This window comes from Mesoplodon mirus (genome assembly GCF_964341445.2).
Source record: "Mesoplodon mirus genome assembly, chromosome: 8".
Classification (NCBI taxonomy): domain Eukaryota; kingdom Metazoa; phylum Chordata; class Mammalia; order Artiodactyla; family Ziphiidae; genus Mesoplodon; species Mesoplodon mirus.
The window spans coordinates 7,345,426-7,359,052 of record NC_138984.1 but is presented as its reverse complement, the minus strand read 5'-3'; the positions used below and the strand labels follow the sequence as shown (position 1 = coordinate 7,359,052).

The window sequence follows — 13,627 nt, the reverse complement described above, 5'->3', positions numbered from 1 at the left end:
GAACTTTTTTTTTTAAATAAATTTATTTATTTATTTTTGGCTGCCTTGGGTCTTCGTTGCTGCACATGGGCTTTCTCTAGTTGCGGCGAGCAGGGGCTACTCTTCGTTGCGGTGTGCGGGCTTCTCATTGTGGTGGCTTCTCTTTGTTGTGGAGCACGGGCTCTAGGCACGCGGGCTGCAGTAGTTGTGGCCCTGTCACCGATTTTTAAAATGATATTGTGAGAAAGTTAGAGTTTTGGGCTGGAAAGTAGCACATTTTGTGTTTGTCCTTTTATAGTGTACTAAGTGAATACAGCAGAGTTGTATGCTACAGAATCAGTACACAAATATCAGTTGTATTTCTGTATACTAGCAATGGACAGTTCACAAAGGAAATTAAGAAAACAATTCCATTTACAGTAGTATTAAAAACAAAATACTTGGTTGAACTTCCCTGGTGGCATAGTGGTTAAGAATTCACCTGCTGTGCAGGGGATACGGGTTTGATCTCTGGTCAGGGGAGATCCCACATGCTACGGGGCACCTAAGCCCTCGAGCCCCAACTACTGAGCCCATGCACCACAGCTGCTGAAGCCTGTGCGACCTAGAGCCCAAGCGCCACAACTAATGAGCCCACATACCACAACTACTGAAGCCCACATGCTCTAGGGCCTGTGAGCTGCAACAAGAGAAGCCACCGCAGTGAGAAGCCTGTGCACTGCAACGAAGAGTAGCCCCCACTGGCCGCAACTAGAGAAAGCCCATGTGTAGCAATGAAGATCCAATGCAGCCAAAAATAAAAATAAAAAAACAAAATACTTAGGAATAAGGAGGTATAAAACTTTTGCATGAAAAGTATAAAACACTGTTGAAAGAAATTAAAGGCTAAATAAGTGGAAAGGCATCAGCATTTATTAAGCCATGGAAGACTTAATATTGTTAATCGATCTACTGTCAGTACAGTCCCCATCAAAATCCCAGTGGCGTTTTGGGTGGAAACTGACCAGCTGATCTTAAAATTCATATGGAATTGCAAGGGACCCTAAGTAGTTAAAACAATTTTGAAAAAGAAGAACAAAGCTGGAGGACCTATACTTCCAGTTTTAGAACTTACTACAAAGCTACAGTAATCAAAACTGTGGCTTAAGGATAGACATATAGCTCAGCTGATTAGAATGGAAAGTTTGGAAATAAAAACAAAACACTCCATACTGCTAAATTGTTTTCAAGCAACTTTGTATGAGGATATTTCTTTTGTTTCACTGCTGCCCTACCTGCAGCATTTTACCATTACTTCTGCCATGTTCAGTATTTTTATTAATTAATTAATTATTTTGAATAAGCAGTAAATCATATGGTTTAAAAATCAAAATTTACAGAACGGTATATAATAGAAAATCTCTCTCCCACCCTTTCCCCCAGCCACCTGTCTCCTTTTCCGAAAGGCAGCCAGTGTTAGCAGCTTCTTGTATATTTTCCCAAGTAAATATGTTTTCCCCCTTTTTGTGCAGGTGATGGTGTATACTAAGCTTTGTTCTAGACTTCCAACATTCTTTTTATTGAAAAAATTCTCTGAAGATTTGGATAAAATATTCTTCCATTGTTTTACTTTGCATTTCTTTCCCTAGTGCAGAGTTTCTTAGATGTTTGCATTTATATTTCTTTTGATTTTTTGTTCTTGTCTTTGCCAGTTTTTCTTTTGGATAGTAATCTTTTTCTTGAGCTAGCCCTAACCCTAACCTGTTAAATTTTCTAAATTTTTAATTGCATTTGATTTCATTTAGGATTTTTTTAATGTAGAAGCTAATTTTTATATAGCTCAGTATACCAGTTTCAATCTTTTGTGATTATTTTTCCAACTGTTTATGAATATTTTTAATAGTTTCTTTTTATTTTTCCTTAAATGACTGCCTGGATTTCTTAGAGACTACATGGGCCAGAAAAGCTTTGTAATAAGTAGGGAGGAGGACTTGCTACTAGTTACCAAAACGTGATAGACTTTTAATTAAAAAAAAAAAAGTAATTGAATCATTCAGAAAAATCCTGTAACATTTCTAAGAAATTGTATTTACTAAGGGCTACACAAATCATTTGAAAAATCAAAAATTATTCAACAAATGCTGCTGGGAAGTGTTGGTTAACAATTTGAAAAGGAATAAAGTTAGGTATGCAGTACACCTACACACCAAAATTAGTTCTAGAATGACTAAAGGAGTAACTCTTCATTTTGTTTTTATAATGGAAAAGTTTATCTTAAGGTGTTATGGTCTGGATGCTATAATCACAAGGGCTTAATGTAAGGATTGGGAAGTTTTCATGGTAATCACAGAAGACCATCAGGGTGCATTTTTGGAAGCATTTAAAAAGGCATCATTTAGGAATTTCTGACACTTGGTAGCCTTTCTTTTTGTAAAATATGTTGGAGTAGGACAGTACTTAAAGCTGGCAAAAGCTTCATTAACATTTTGAAGTGTGTACTTTGGATGGTCATGTACCTGTTCAGGAATTGCTTAGATCTTCCTAGACTAGAGTTTTGTATACTTATTCACCCTATTACTCTGATTGGGGAGGTAAATAATTCTAATAACCTAAAGTAGCTTCTTGCTGCATATCTTGGTTCCTGAAGTTACCTGAAGGGAATATTTTATCTTTAAACTGCAAGGTAGTTTTCTGCTTGTGCACATTCCCTCACTACCCCCGCCCCCCCCGCCCCAATACACTCACACACATATATATACACGCATATATATACATGCATGCATGTATAAAATATAACTAGGTAAAAGGTTTTCTGAGAACAAAACGCTTAAATAAGATCTCCCAGTTGCTCTTTGTTTTGACATTTCCCTGTATGTATATCACAGTTTGAAAAGCATGACTCTACACATTACACTTGTAATTTAGGTAGCTGCTACCAGATTGGTGTGTTTTATTTATTTGACATCAAAGAAAATCACTTATGCATTGTTGAATAGATAACACATGTATATACAAAATTCACAAAGCGCATATAGTGAAAAGCAAGTTTGTGAGTAACCCAGACTCTCGCTACCTATTATTCTTTCTCAGGAATAACCACTGTTTCCATTTTCTTGTGTTCCCTTCCTAGGGTATTTAATACATCTGCAACTATCTATGCATCTATTCTTTTAAACACACATACATACACATAAATGGTAGCCTACTGTGCATACAGTTCTACACTTTACTGTTTTCACCTGAGCATCTATTTAGGAAATAATAACAGATAATTGTTTAGCTTTTAATATGTGTCAGACCCTGTTCTAAACACTTGTTGCTTAATATGTTAAGTGCTTGCAACAACCCACGCAGTAGATTCCTATTCACATTATATAGATGAGGAAAGTGAGGCACAGAGAAGTTGAGTAAAGGAGCCAAAATTCACTCTCAGGCAGTCTAGCCTCTCCATGCTCTTAACTCCAGCTATGCTTTATATCTTTGTATTGATATATTAGGCTGACTGTATGAAATTGTAGCTTTCTGGATCAGAAATGGTTGAATATTAACCATTTTATATGGTCAACCCTAATAGAGTTGCCTCAATTTTTTTAAAAACATGACCACCTATTTTATTTATTTATTTATTTATTTATTTATTTATTTATTTATCTATTTATTTATCTTATCTATCTATTTATCTATCTATCTATCTATCTATCTATCTATCTATCTATCTATCTATTTATTTATTTATTTATTGGCTGCGCCGCTTGGCATGTGGGATCTTAATTCCCCAACCAGGGATTGAATCCCTGCCCCCTGTAGTGGAAGCTTGGAGTCTTAACCATTGGACTGCCAGCGAAGTTCCAGCCTCATTTTTTTAAACAACTGCACAGAATTCCCTGTATAGATGGCCATGATTTTTAAATTAGCTCCTTTTGGTTGATACTTAGCAGGTTGCCATTTTTGCTTTTACAAATAGTACTGCAGTTAAAATCTTTCTGCTTATGTTATTTTTCACATGTGTAAGAGGAATTGTTGTGTCAAAGGATATGGACATTTAAATATACTTTGAGAAATTGCCTTCCAGAGATTATACCAGTTTGCCCTTTGAGCTGCAATGTGTGAGGATGTATGAAAGCATATGAGAGTTTCCCTGAACGCCATAGATGGGTGCATTTGAGTTTCATACATGTAATACTTTGGTAATGAGGTGTTCAACAGTGTCAGATGCTGGTATACATAATACAGTTAGCTCTGATCTCTGTTTTTCTAATTTTAGAATATATTAATCTAGATTTTGGGACTTCATAGTCTTACTTAATTGTGATCCCAGAGGCATTATTCAGTAACTCCACTGGTTACTCTGTGTTAAAAGGTAAATTAATGCATATGTTTCAACCAGCTTTTTTTTTTCTTTTAAGTTTTATTTAAAAATAGTTTGAAATAAGTACTAATCAAGTTTGGTATCTGCCTCTAGTTTTTAGTTATCAATTACATTTTAAGTCTTCAGTGTTGAAGTTACTTGATTATATGATTATATACCTATAAAAGTCAAAGGAAAAAACTTCCATTGATAAGTTTCTAAAATTTATCTGAACAAATTGTATTGAATGCAGTTCTGAAAAAGACAAGTAATGACAGGTAATGAGGAGAAAATGAGCCATATATTAAAACAAGAAATTCAGTAATGAAAGTAGAAGTTTTAAAAACCAATTACATGTTGATTTCTTCAAAAGAGGTATAGACAATCACATTTGAATTGATCTTGAATCAGAACAGCAAATCAGGACTTCACAGTGGAGAACAATTTGGACTTAAAATATTAGTTGAATTGCAGGATTCTATTTCCCTGTGATTTAGGTAGCTGCTACCAGATTGGTGTGCTCTTAAGCCTCACTTCTTGCCCCTTTGCCAGGAGGGCCCTTGGCTACAGCCACGCTGAAGTTGGATTTGCCACACTGTTACCACACCTGCATTTTTGCGCAGATGTCTATTAGGTTCTAAGTTTATAGAAAGTATTCAGGTAAGGATATATTCCAACATTTTCTGAGTTTAAAACTCTCTTACGAAATTCTCCTTCAGATGCCCAGGATTTTGATATCTTATAGATCATTTTTCAGTATTTTTATAATTGCTTCTTGCTTTACCTTTTCCTAAGCTCTGTATATTCCATTTATCCAGAAGTATCAACTAAACATTCTTGATTGATATTTTTGAATCCCAGACCTCCTGTCTTCCTGTGTCCCTCTTCATGTTTGAAGGATGCCCACCCACTACTACTGTTGTATTTGACCCTTTTCCAGATTGACTGTGGGTGCAAGTGCAGGCTAAAGACCAAGCGATTGGGATTTTGTTTATTTTTTTCAAACATTCTCTCCCCGTACCTGTTTAGATGGTTGATCTTATGTAGGTTCTTACTTTGCCCTTCCCCATTCACCCCGATACCTGTCATTCTATTAAATACTAGTTGGAGTTGCTAATTCACAGTGGTGAGCAGAATGAGGCAAAATGATCATTTTTTTCTTTATCATACTGTTGATTCAAACCTTTTGTGACTCCCTCTCATGTCCACCTTTCAGTAGTTAAGGGACCCTTGCAAACCAGATCTCTTTTACCGAGTATTCTGTATATATTATGATGCATAAATATCCTGTCTGCTTCCGGATACATACAGCATTTAGAGTTTGTCTGCTTAATATTTCCTCACAGAACCTAACATAGTGTAAGGCATTGGTTGTTAATGTTTGTTGATCTGAAATGTTAATTTGAAATTTTCAGCTAAAATCAGGTTTTGGACCATCTTAGTGGGTCGTGTAGTGATTGTTTCCCATTTCTAGTAGTCATTAAGTGCCATTTTATAGATGCAGTGGGAGATGGCCAGGAACAGCATGCAGTTTTATTTGTTTTATTCATTTTCTTCTTTCTCTCTTTTTTGGCAGAGAAACTTTTCCATGTCTGTAAACAGTGCTGCTGTCCTGCGACTGACAGGACGAGGAGGAGGAGGAACCGTGGTGGGGGCTCCTAGAGGTCGAAGTTCTTCAAGAGGGCGAGGTGAGCTTTCATGTGAAGAAAGTAATGGTGGAGACGGTGGAGAGAGAGGATAGGGAGATCGCTTTAAAAATATTTTGATATTTGGTTTTTAAAAGACTGCTCTTTGACATTAATTGCCTAATAAATGTCCTGAACATTTGTTTTCTGAACTGTTTCTCAGCGCATCTATTCCACAACCTCTGATTTGGAGTAGAGGAAGGTAATTCTAGCTTAAGAGATTTGAGTGTGAATCATTCTAGATGGTCCTAGTTATCTTTGGCAAATATCCATTGTCCTCATCCCCAGGGGATCTTACACTTTGAGAGCCAGAGCTCCCTGAAGTGCCTTGGCTGCTGGAGTGGCACCCAGGTCCCTGCCAGGCCTCTGTGACACAGGGTCTATGCCATATAAGGCCGTGTGCCAGGAGTGTCCCCAGCCAGAGAGAGGCGTTTGTAAAAGCTGTCTCATCAATACTAGACCTATTTTAGGGTGTAGAACAACAACAACAAAATTATGCAGTCATCCTTTATTTAACCTGTAGTTTCATATTGTGTAGATTTGTGTCTTTTCTTGGAAGAATAATTCTTATTTTGATATACTTGTTCTTTGATATCTGCTCCCTATTTGGGGTTCGTTGATCTTCTGCTACTTAAGGGCATTCTTTTTGTTTGTTTGTTTCTAAATAAATTTATTTTATTTATTTTGTTTTTGGCTGTATTGGGTCTTTGTTGCTGCGCACGGGCTTTCTCTAGTTGTGGCGCGCGGGGGCTACTCTTCGTCGTGGTGCGTGGGCTTCTCATTGCAGTGGTTTCTCTTGTGGAGCACGGGCTCTAGGCGCGCGGGCTTCAGTAGTTGTGACACTCGGACTCAGTAGTTGTGGCTCGCAGGCTCTAGAGCGCAGGCTCAGTAGTTATGGCTCACAGGCTTAGTTGCTCTGCGGCATGTGGGATCTTCCCAGACCAGGGCTTGAACCCATGTCCCCTACATTGGCAGGAGGATTCTTAACCACTGTGCCACCAGGGAAGTCCCCTTAAGGGCATTCTTAATGTTTGTAATATAAATATTTACTTGAGCTTTTACTTCTAAGTTGGTTAAATCATAGCAGAAGTGTAAACATACCTTGTAATTTTAAGAGGTGCTTTAGGAAGAATTGGGTGTCTGCAAAAACGGAGATTTAAGCATGTGTGTGTTGTGTTTCAGAAGTCCACAGGCCGTTTAGACTCCCATATGCATGTGATTAGGTTCCATTGATCCAGAATTCGTCTGAGATCTGTTCTTCTCGGTGGTGTGATGATGGTGTTTTGAGGCTGGCTGTGGCCTGGTCCTTGGGTGTTTTCCTGTGTTTTTCTGCAGTGGGCTGGCAGCGAGGAGAGGTTGCACTTACGCAGCTTTGCCGCTAGTGCTTTTCAGGGCATGTCATTGAGAGATCTTATATTAATTAAGAAGTATGGACCACAAGCAGCTGTTTTTTGTTCCTCAAGCGACCACCAATGTTGTGTATTGCAAATACCAACCAATCTCTCTAAATAGGCTTTAAAAAAATTCCATATCAAGAAACTAATGAAAGGTTGATAAATTTCTTCCTGCCTTCTGGTTTCTTTGAAGTGTGTAGGGTTATCCCATAGGATAGAACTCTTACATTCAGAATTTAAACGGGGCATGTATAAAAGATACTGTGATAAAAGCAGTGACTTAATTAACATTGATGTGAGTGAATGATGTGAAACTAGTCAAATGAATGAACTGACTGGGTGAAGAAGACTTCTAACACCACTGTCCCAACTGTGATTCTTTTTAATGGTTTCATAAGACCTTTAATCTGTGGTTTTGTTTTCTTCACTTATTACTTAATTTTAACTTATGGGTTAAATAAATAGTGATTAATGTGGCTTTTTTTTGCACGGGCAGCACTAACATCAGATGATTATCCTGGCCCTTTCCAACTTGAGAAAACTTTGATGTGAAAATCGACTGACTTCCAGACTTCGGAATATCATGAGAACTAGTAAAATTTAAATAAACAAACAGGAAAACAACATGAATTTGTCATCTTTTTATTTATCTGGTTAAGATGTTCAACAGTAAAGCCTATCTACACAACTATCAGCTACTGTCTTCATCATTATTAAAGGAAGTATATTTTAATCCTCCCAGAGAATAGGGTGAAAACTCAGACAATAGGACAGTCATTTAAATTTAACTTTATGAAAGATTTACCATGTTGTATTTACTTGCTCCTCCTTATATGGGGACTACATTTATAGATGATTATGGGCCTTGTACTTTGAAGATTGTTCCTTACATTTTACAAGCTGGAAAGCTCTAGAATCTGATTCTTTTTTTGTGCCCACTTATAAAGCTTTAGGCTCATAAGGAGGACCAGTGCCAGTGCTAGTCGTAACTGGCAGAAAATATTTTGTCTGTGGTTTGCTTATTGTTCTGGCAACTTTGGAAGGCTGTTTTTCGTATTCATCTGTTTCCAGAATAAAACACTTTTTCAAGGTGCTATGTACTTAATGGTTTTCTTGAGAAAATTGTTCTCTAAAAGGACAGGGGACTTTTTTTCTTTCACCCTAAAAATCTCGTTGTAGGGGATCACCCCAGTGTAATATAACAGTTTGTATTACACTGTTTTAGGATCTTAAATAAAATGTATGTATTTCCTGAGGATAGAGGTTCGAAACTGGACATTGACTTTAAGATGACTTGAAGTTAAGTTGGTACAACTGGAAGGTAACTGGAAGGTAAGATTATTGTAGTTCAACCCTAGTCCCCACTTCCATTTTACAGATGAAGAAATTGATACTTGGATTAGTTGAGAGGGTATTTATGTACATAAAATTCTATGCATTATTTTTGTATTCCATAATGTCATATAGAAGTACAATTGTATTGAGTCAATTCTTGATGAATTATAACTAAGAAGTAGAAATACTGCATGGATATTTGAAACAATTATTTAACTCAATTGTATTTAGCTTTGGAATGCATTCATGCGTTTATTCAAGATTCATCATCAGTTTTCTTTGGGTGGTTTTATACCGCGGGAGAAGTTGAGCTAGGGATAATGGCTAAGATTTCATCTAGGTATAAATACATCCCTAGGCACCTCCCTGCCCTCCAGTTTTCTTACCTGTGTGTTGGATGCAAATGGTGTATCCAACACACAGGTTAGTTGGGAAATCCTCACACTATACAGAAAGTATAAAGCTGAAAGTGCATACTGCCTTCTGCCCCCAGATGCAACATTTGGATTTATATCATTCCTGACCCTAAGTATGCAGCCATATCATTTATATACATGGAATCTTTTTTATATGTATTGTTCTTTGGCATACTTCTGTCATTCAGCAGAATAATGTAGATTTCTTTTAATGTCAGTACTTTATCTTCTGTGGCTTCCTGGTGTTCTACTGAATTGTTTTATCAGAATTTATTTAGCCAATTCTTTACTGATTAAGTTCTGTTTTTTTAAAAATTTCAGTGAACATCTTCGTATATATGTATTTGCATATTTGTGCGACTATTTCTATTAGGATAAATTCTAGTTAGAATTGTTGAGTCAAATTTTGATAGATTAATCAAATTGCTTTCAGTAAAGGCCAGTGTACACTTGAGCTACTGGAGCTTCTAAATTCCTGCATCCACACATTCTTACCGGCTGTGCAGTTCGAATATTTAGTGCTTCCTGATATTTTTCTTCAAGATTTGAGCAAACAGGAAAGAGTGCCTTTGGTTGCTGTGGAATATCCTTTAAGGAGTTAGTTCACAAAATTGTTAGTTTAGAGTTGACCCAATTAAATTATCCTTTCTCTGGAGTTAAATTAATTTGACATTTGTGCTTGCCTTTTGTACTTTATCTGCTCTCTTCTCAAACTCTCCACATCTTCCATTTTTGTTGAAAATAATACAATAAAAGGTTTGATTTGTAGTAATGGTTTACTGATCTTAGAATTTCACAATTGAATTTTTTATTAAGGAGCTTAATGTTGATACTATTTCTTGTTCAGGACTGGAACTGGGACTCTTACACAGTTTTCTAACTTGTTTTTTTATCCTCCTGTGGTCTAGCTGCTTCAGTGCTGTCATTGGTCTCACTGGTAAAGATTCAGTGGGCCTTGCTAAATATTTAAATGTAGACATCCTACTTTGTATATAGACAGAACTTCAGAGATTAATGTTTGGCGTTGAACTTGTGCCAGATGTTGACATCTGACTGTCATTTTTTCTGTTTTCTTATTTTCAGGCAGAGGCAGAGGTGAATGTGGTTTCTACCAAAGAAGCTTTGATGAAGTAGAGGGTGTGTTTGGTCGAGGAGGTGGCAGGGAAATGCATAGGTCGCAGAGCTGGGAGGAAAGGTAACTAAAAGGATCCACATCTTGGTATAAAGGTTTCTTGGTGTAAAAAACATTTCTTTTACACTTTCTGCAGAGGAGAAGGCTGTTTGTAGAGTTAGAAGGTTTCATTTTTCAAAAAATGCTGTTAATTGAATATCAATTATGTTAGAAATGTTTAAATGATCCTTATTTAAAGGAAGAAGCATTCTAGATAAATACATTCATATTTTAGTGCCAGCATGGATATTTAATAGTTAATTAGATTTGCTGTTTGATTAGTGCTCAGTGGGAAGCATCTTCATTTTACTGTTCGTTGCTGTTAATCAAAGCATTTTCTCTATATTGTTTGTGACTTTATATGAAGTCTTTCAAGATGAGCAAAGGCAGTTGCACAGAGATACATGTACAAAGATGTCCACTGTGATAATATTTATAATATAAAATAATGCGAAATAAACCAAACAGCTTAATATCAGTGTGGTTTCTTATATAATAGTGTATCCACACAGTAGAATAGTATATAACCATTAAAGTTAGGATAATTTTGAAAATGTCTAGTGATATGTAAAAACACATTCTAAAAGCAATATATAAAGCTCTGTACAGCAGACACCTAAAATAAAACATGTATCTAATTTAAAAAATAACATTTCTGGGTCTATAGAAGCTAGCTTTTGGTAGGTGAGATGGTGGATATTTTTGTTTTCATCTTTGTGCTTTTCTGTATTTTCCAAAGGTTAGGCAATAACAGTGTATTTGTTTTATAATTTGAAAAAGAAAGAAATGCTATTAAGAAAGATAGGAAAATGGGTGTCATAGATGGGAAATCTATGTATTACTCTCAAGATTTGTTTGAAACTTATTTTTACCTTTTCTAGGGGTGATAGACGTTTTGAAAAACCAGGGCGAAAAGATGTAGGTAAGACTTTCTTACTGTTTTGAAGTAATTTTATCTGGATTTCCATGATACTGGTTCTTAACAAGGCTCACACATAAGGATACATTTATTAAAAATTGACTCAATTACTTGCATCTCTCCAGTAGATGGGGTTGTAGCATTGCTTGCATTTAGAGTTCCATGGTTATTTGAGGGCTTTATTGCATGAAACCAGGGATGATAAATATAACCGTTAGGATTTACTTGATTTAACTTTTTAGGTCTGTGTGTTCTCTGCAAGACATATATTCTTTATTAAGGCTATCTTACGAATTGAAATTTCAAGTTAGGAAGCAGGCTATTAACTCCTTTTCCAGTGAAGATAGTATGTCACAGGTGAGAAGAAACAGAGAAAATACTAGAATGTTCGCTTTTGTATTAGAGAGCAAAGGCTAAAACTGAATGTTCTTACTATGAATGTCGTTTATTCATCTGGTCTTTTTGATGTATAATCTTTCTTTTTTTCAGGGCAATGTCCACATAGGTCTATGAAAATATTTTGTAGTGGCTTTTATTGAATGCTTTTTTAAATAAGCTGCTCACTTCAGGTTATTAAATAAACTGTGTTAATGATTCTGAGCTTCTCTTTTTATAAGTAATCCACTTTTGTTGAAAATACTGTAGATTAAAAAAGATTGCTCTTACTGTATCTTACTCTCTCAAAGAACAGTAGTACTTAACTAGTTTGTTGGGACACACTGACATATTGATCAATTGTGAGACGTCCTATGACATCAAATTAAGATGATTTGAGTACTGAAGGTTCCAGAATGATTTGTTCTTTTTAAAGTTAGAGATGGTTCTTATCATATATTTGCTTCTTATGTGTAGAGAAATGGGTGGAATTAGAGGCATGTGGGTTAGAATTGTGCATGACCCTTGTGAATACCCGTGGGAGAACGTGGAGGTGGAAAAAGGCCTGTAATATTCAAATTATAATTCCTATTCAATAGAAATTGATTGCTGCATAGGGGGAGATCAGTTCTGGTGATCATCTTACGGTATGGTTCTGTGAGGATGGAATTACAAGATCATTTAAAAAAATCCAGGTGATACCGAAAGGTTCAACTCAGTGCATTTGGGTGTGAAATGCTTTGAAGCAGGCATAGCAATTTTTGGTTATTAGGCTGCTGCTGGCAGTTGGTAATATGGGCTTGTATATATATAAAAGTAGGCCTTAGGGCTTCCCTGGTGGCGCAGTGGTTGAGAGTCTGCCTGCCGATGCAGGGAACACGGGTTGGTGCCCTGGTCCGGGAAGATCCCCCATGCCGTGGAGCGGCTGGGCCCGTGAGCCATGGCCGCTGAGCCTGTGCGTCTGGAGCCTGTGCTCTGAACGGGAGAGGCCACAGCAGTGAGAGGCCCACGCACTGCAAAAAAAAAAAAAAAAGTAGGCCTTATGATTTTTAGTATCTACTTGTCTTCAGTTTATTGGGACTGTCATGCTATCTGGATTGGTTTCCACAAGCATTTTTTAACTTAGTTCCATCGTGGTCTCCCTGATCATGTATCCGAGATATCGTCACTGATTTCTCAGGTGGCCCAGGTAAGTGAGCCGTAGAGCCAGGAGTTAGAGCTGCTTTTCCCACTTTCCAGTAAATTTCCCCCTCTTTTAGTCTGTACTCCATTCACCTGAAAGGATAATGGGGCCTTTGCAGAAAACTTAATCCTTAACATAGAAGATGTGATTCTTTGAAGTAAAAGAATCATGAACAGTTCTTTCAGAAGCTTTCAGCCTCCTAGACAGAGGTATTTGATTGCATTTCTTAGTTGTCTATTTATTAAATAGCATTAGTATACCAACGGAGTTCTCTTTGGGGTGTGTGTGTGTAGGGAAAGTTATATGTAATTTTCAGATGCAAAGTTTATGTATAAATAGTATAGTAAGACACTTCTCTGACTTGAATGGAGAATATACTGCATCTATATTGAGACTCAGATCCTAGACAGGTCTTGCTCACTTCCTAATTGCGTGACTTTAGGCAACCTCTCTGAACTGTTGGAATTGCTCTATGTAAGTGATGTAGAGCTCTTAGGAAAAAATATACCATGTAAATCTTCAGTACTTATTTTCATCAGTTTAGGTGAATCTTGTTAACTTTATATAGAAATAAGAATTCCTGCTGTCTGTATGTGTTAACAACAGTCTTGGGTTGGAGGAAAACCTGTTGGTCTAGCTAGTACTTAAGAATGCCTAAGATTTTCAAACAGCAAAAGTTCACAGTGATTAAGTTTCTGTGTCCTTGATATACTTTGCTATAATTAGTCTTAGACCACTCCAAAGTTCTTTATTTTCTCTTCCTTTTGGTCTAGGAGTAGAAAAATGTGGCTTGCTTCTGTGCCCTGCTTTTCACAACTGCTTCCCTTTACTAGCTAGTATTTA

At 36.7% G+C, this 13,627-nt stretch overlaps 1 protein-coding gene across 2 annotated transcripts in view; it reads left to right on the top strand.

The window, feature by feature from the left end:
• Positions 1-13,627, top strand: part of GIGYF2 (GRB10 interacting GYF protein 2) — a 139,819-nt gene that overhangs the window by 36,535 nt on the left and 89,657 nt on the right. For both annotated transcript variants that reach the window (XM_082631244.1, XM_082631245.1), the window contains 3 exons: positions 5,883-5,994; positions 10,220-10,331; positions 11,189-11,229. In XM_082631244.1, the coding sequence (XP_082487370.1) occupies positions 5,883-5,994; positions 10,220-10,331; positions 11,189-11,229 (265 nt within the window). The remainder of the gene's footprint in view (positions 1-5,882; positions 5,995-10,219; positions 10,332-11,188; positions 11,230-13,627) is intronic.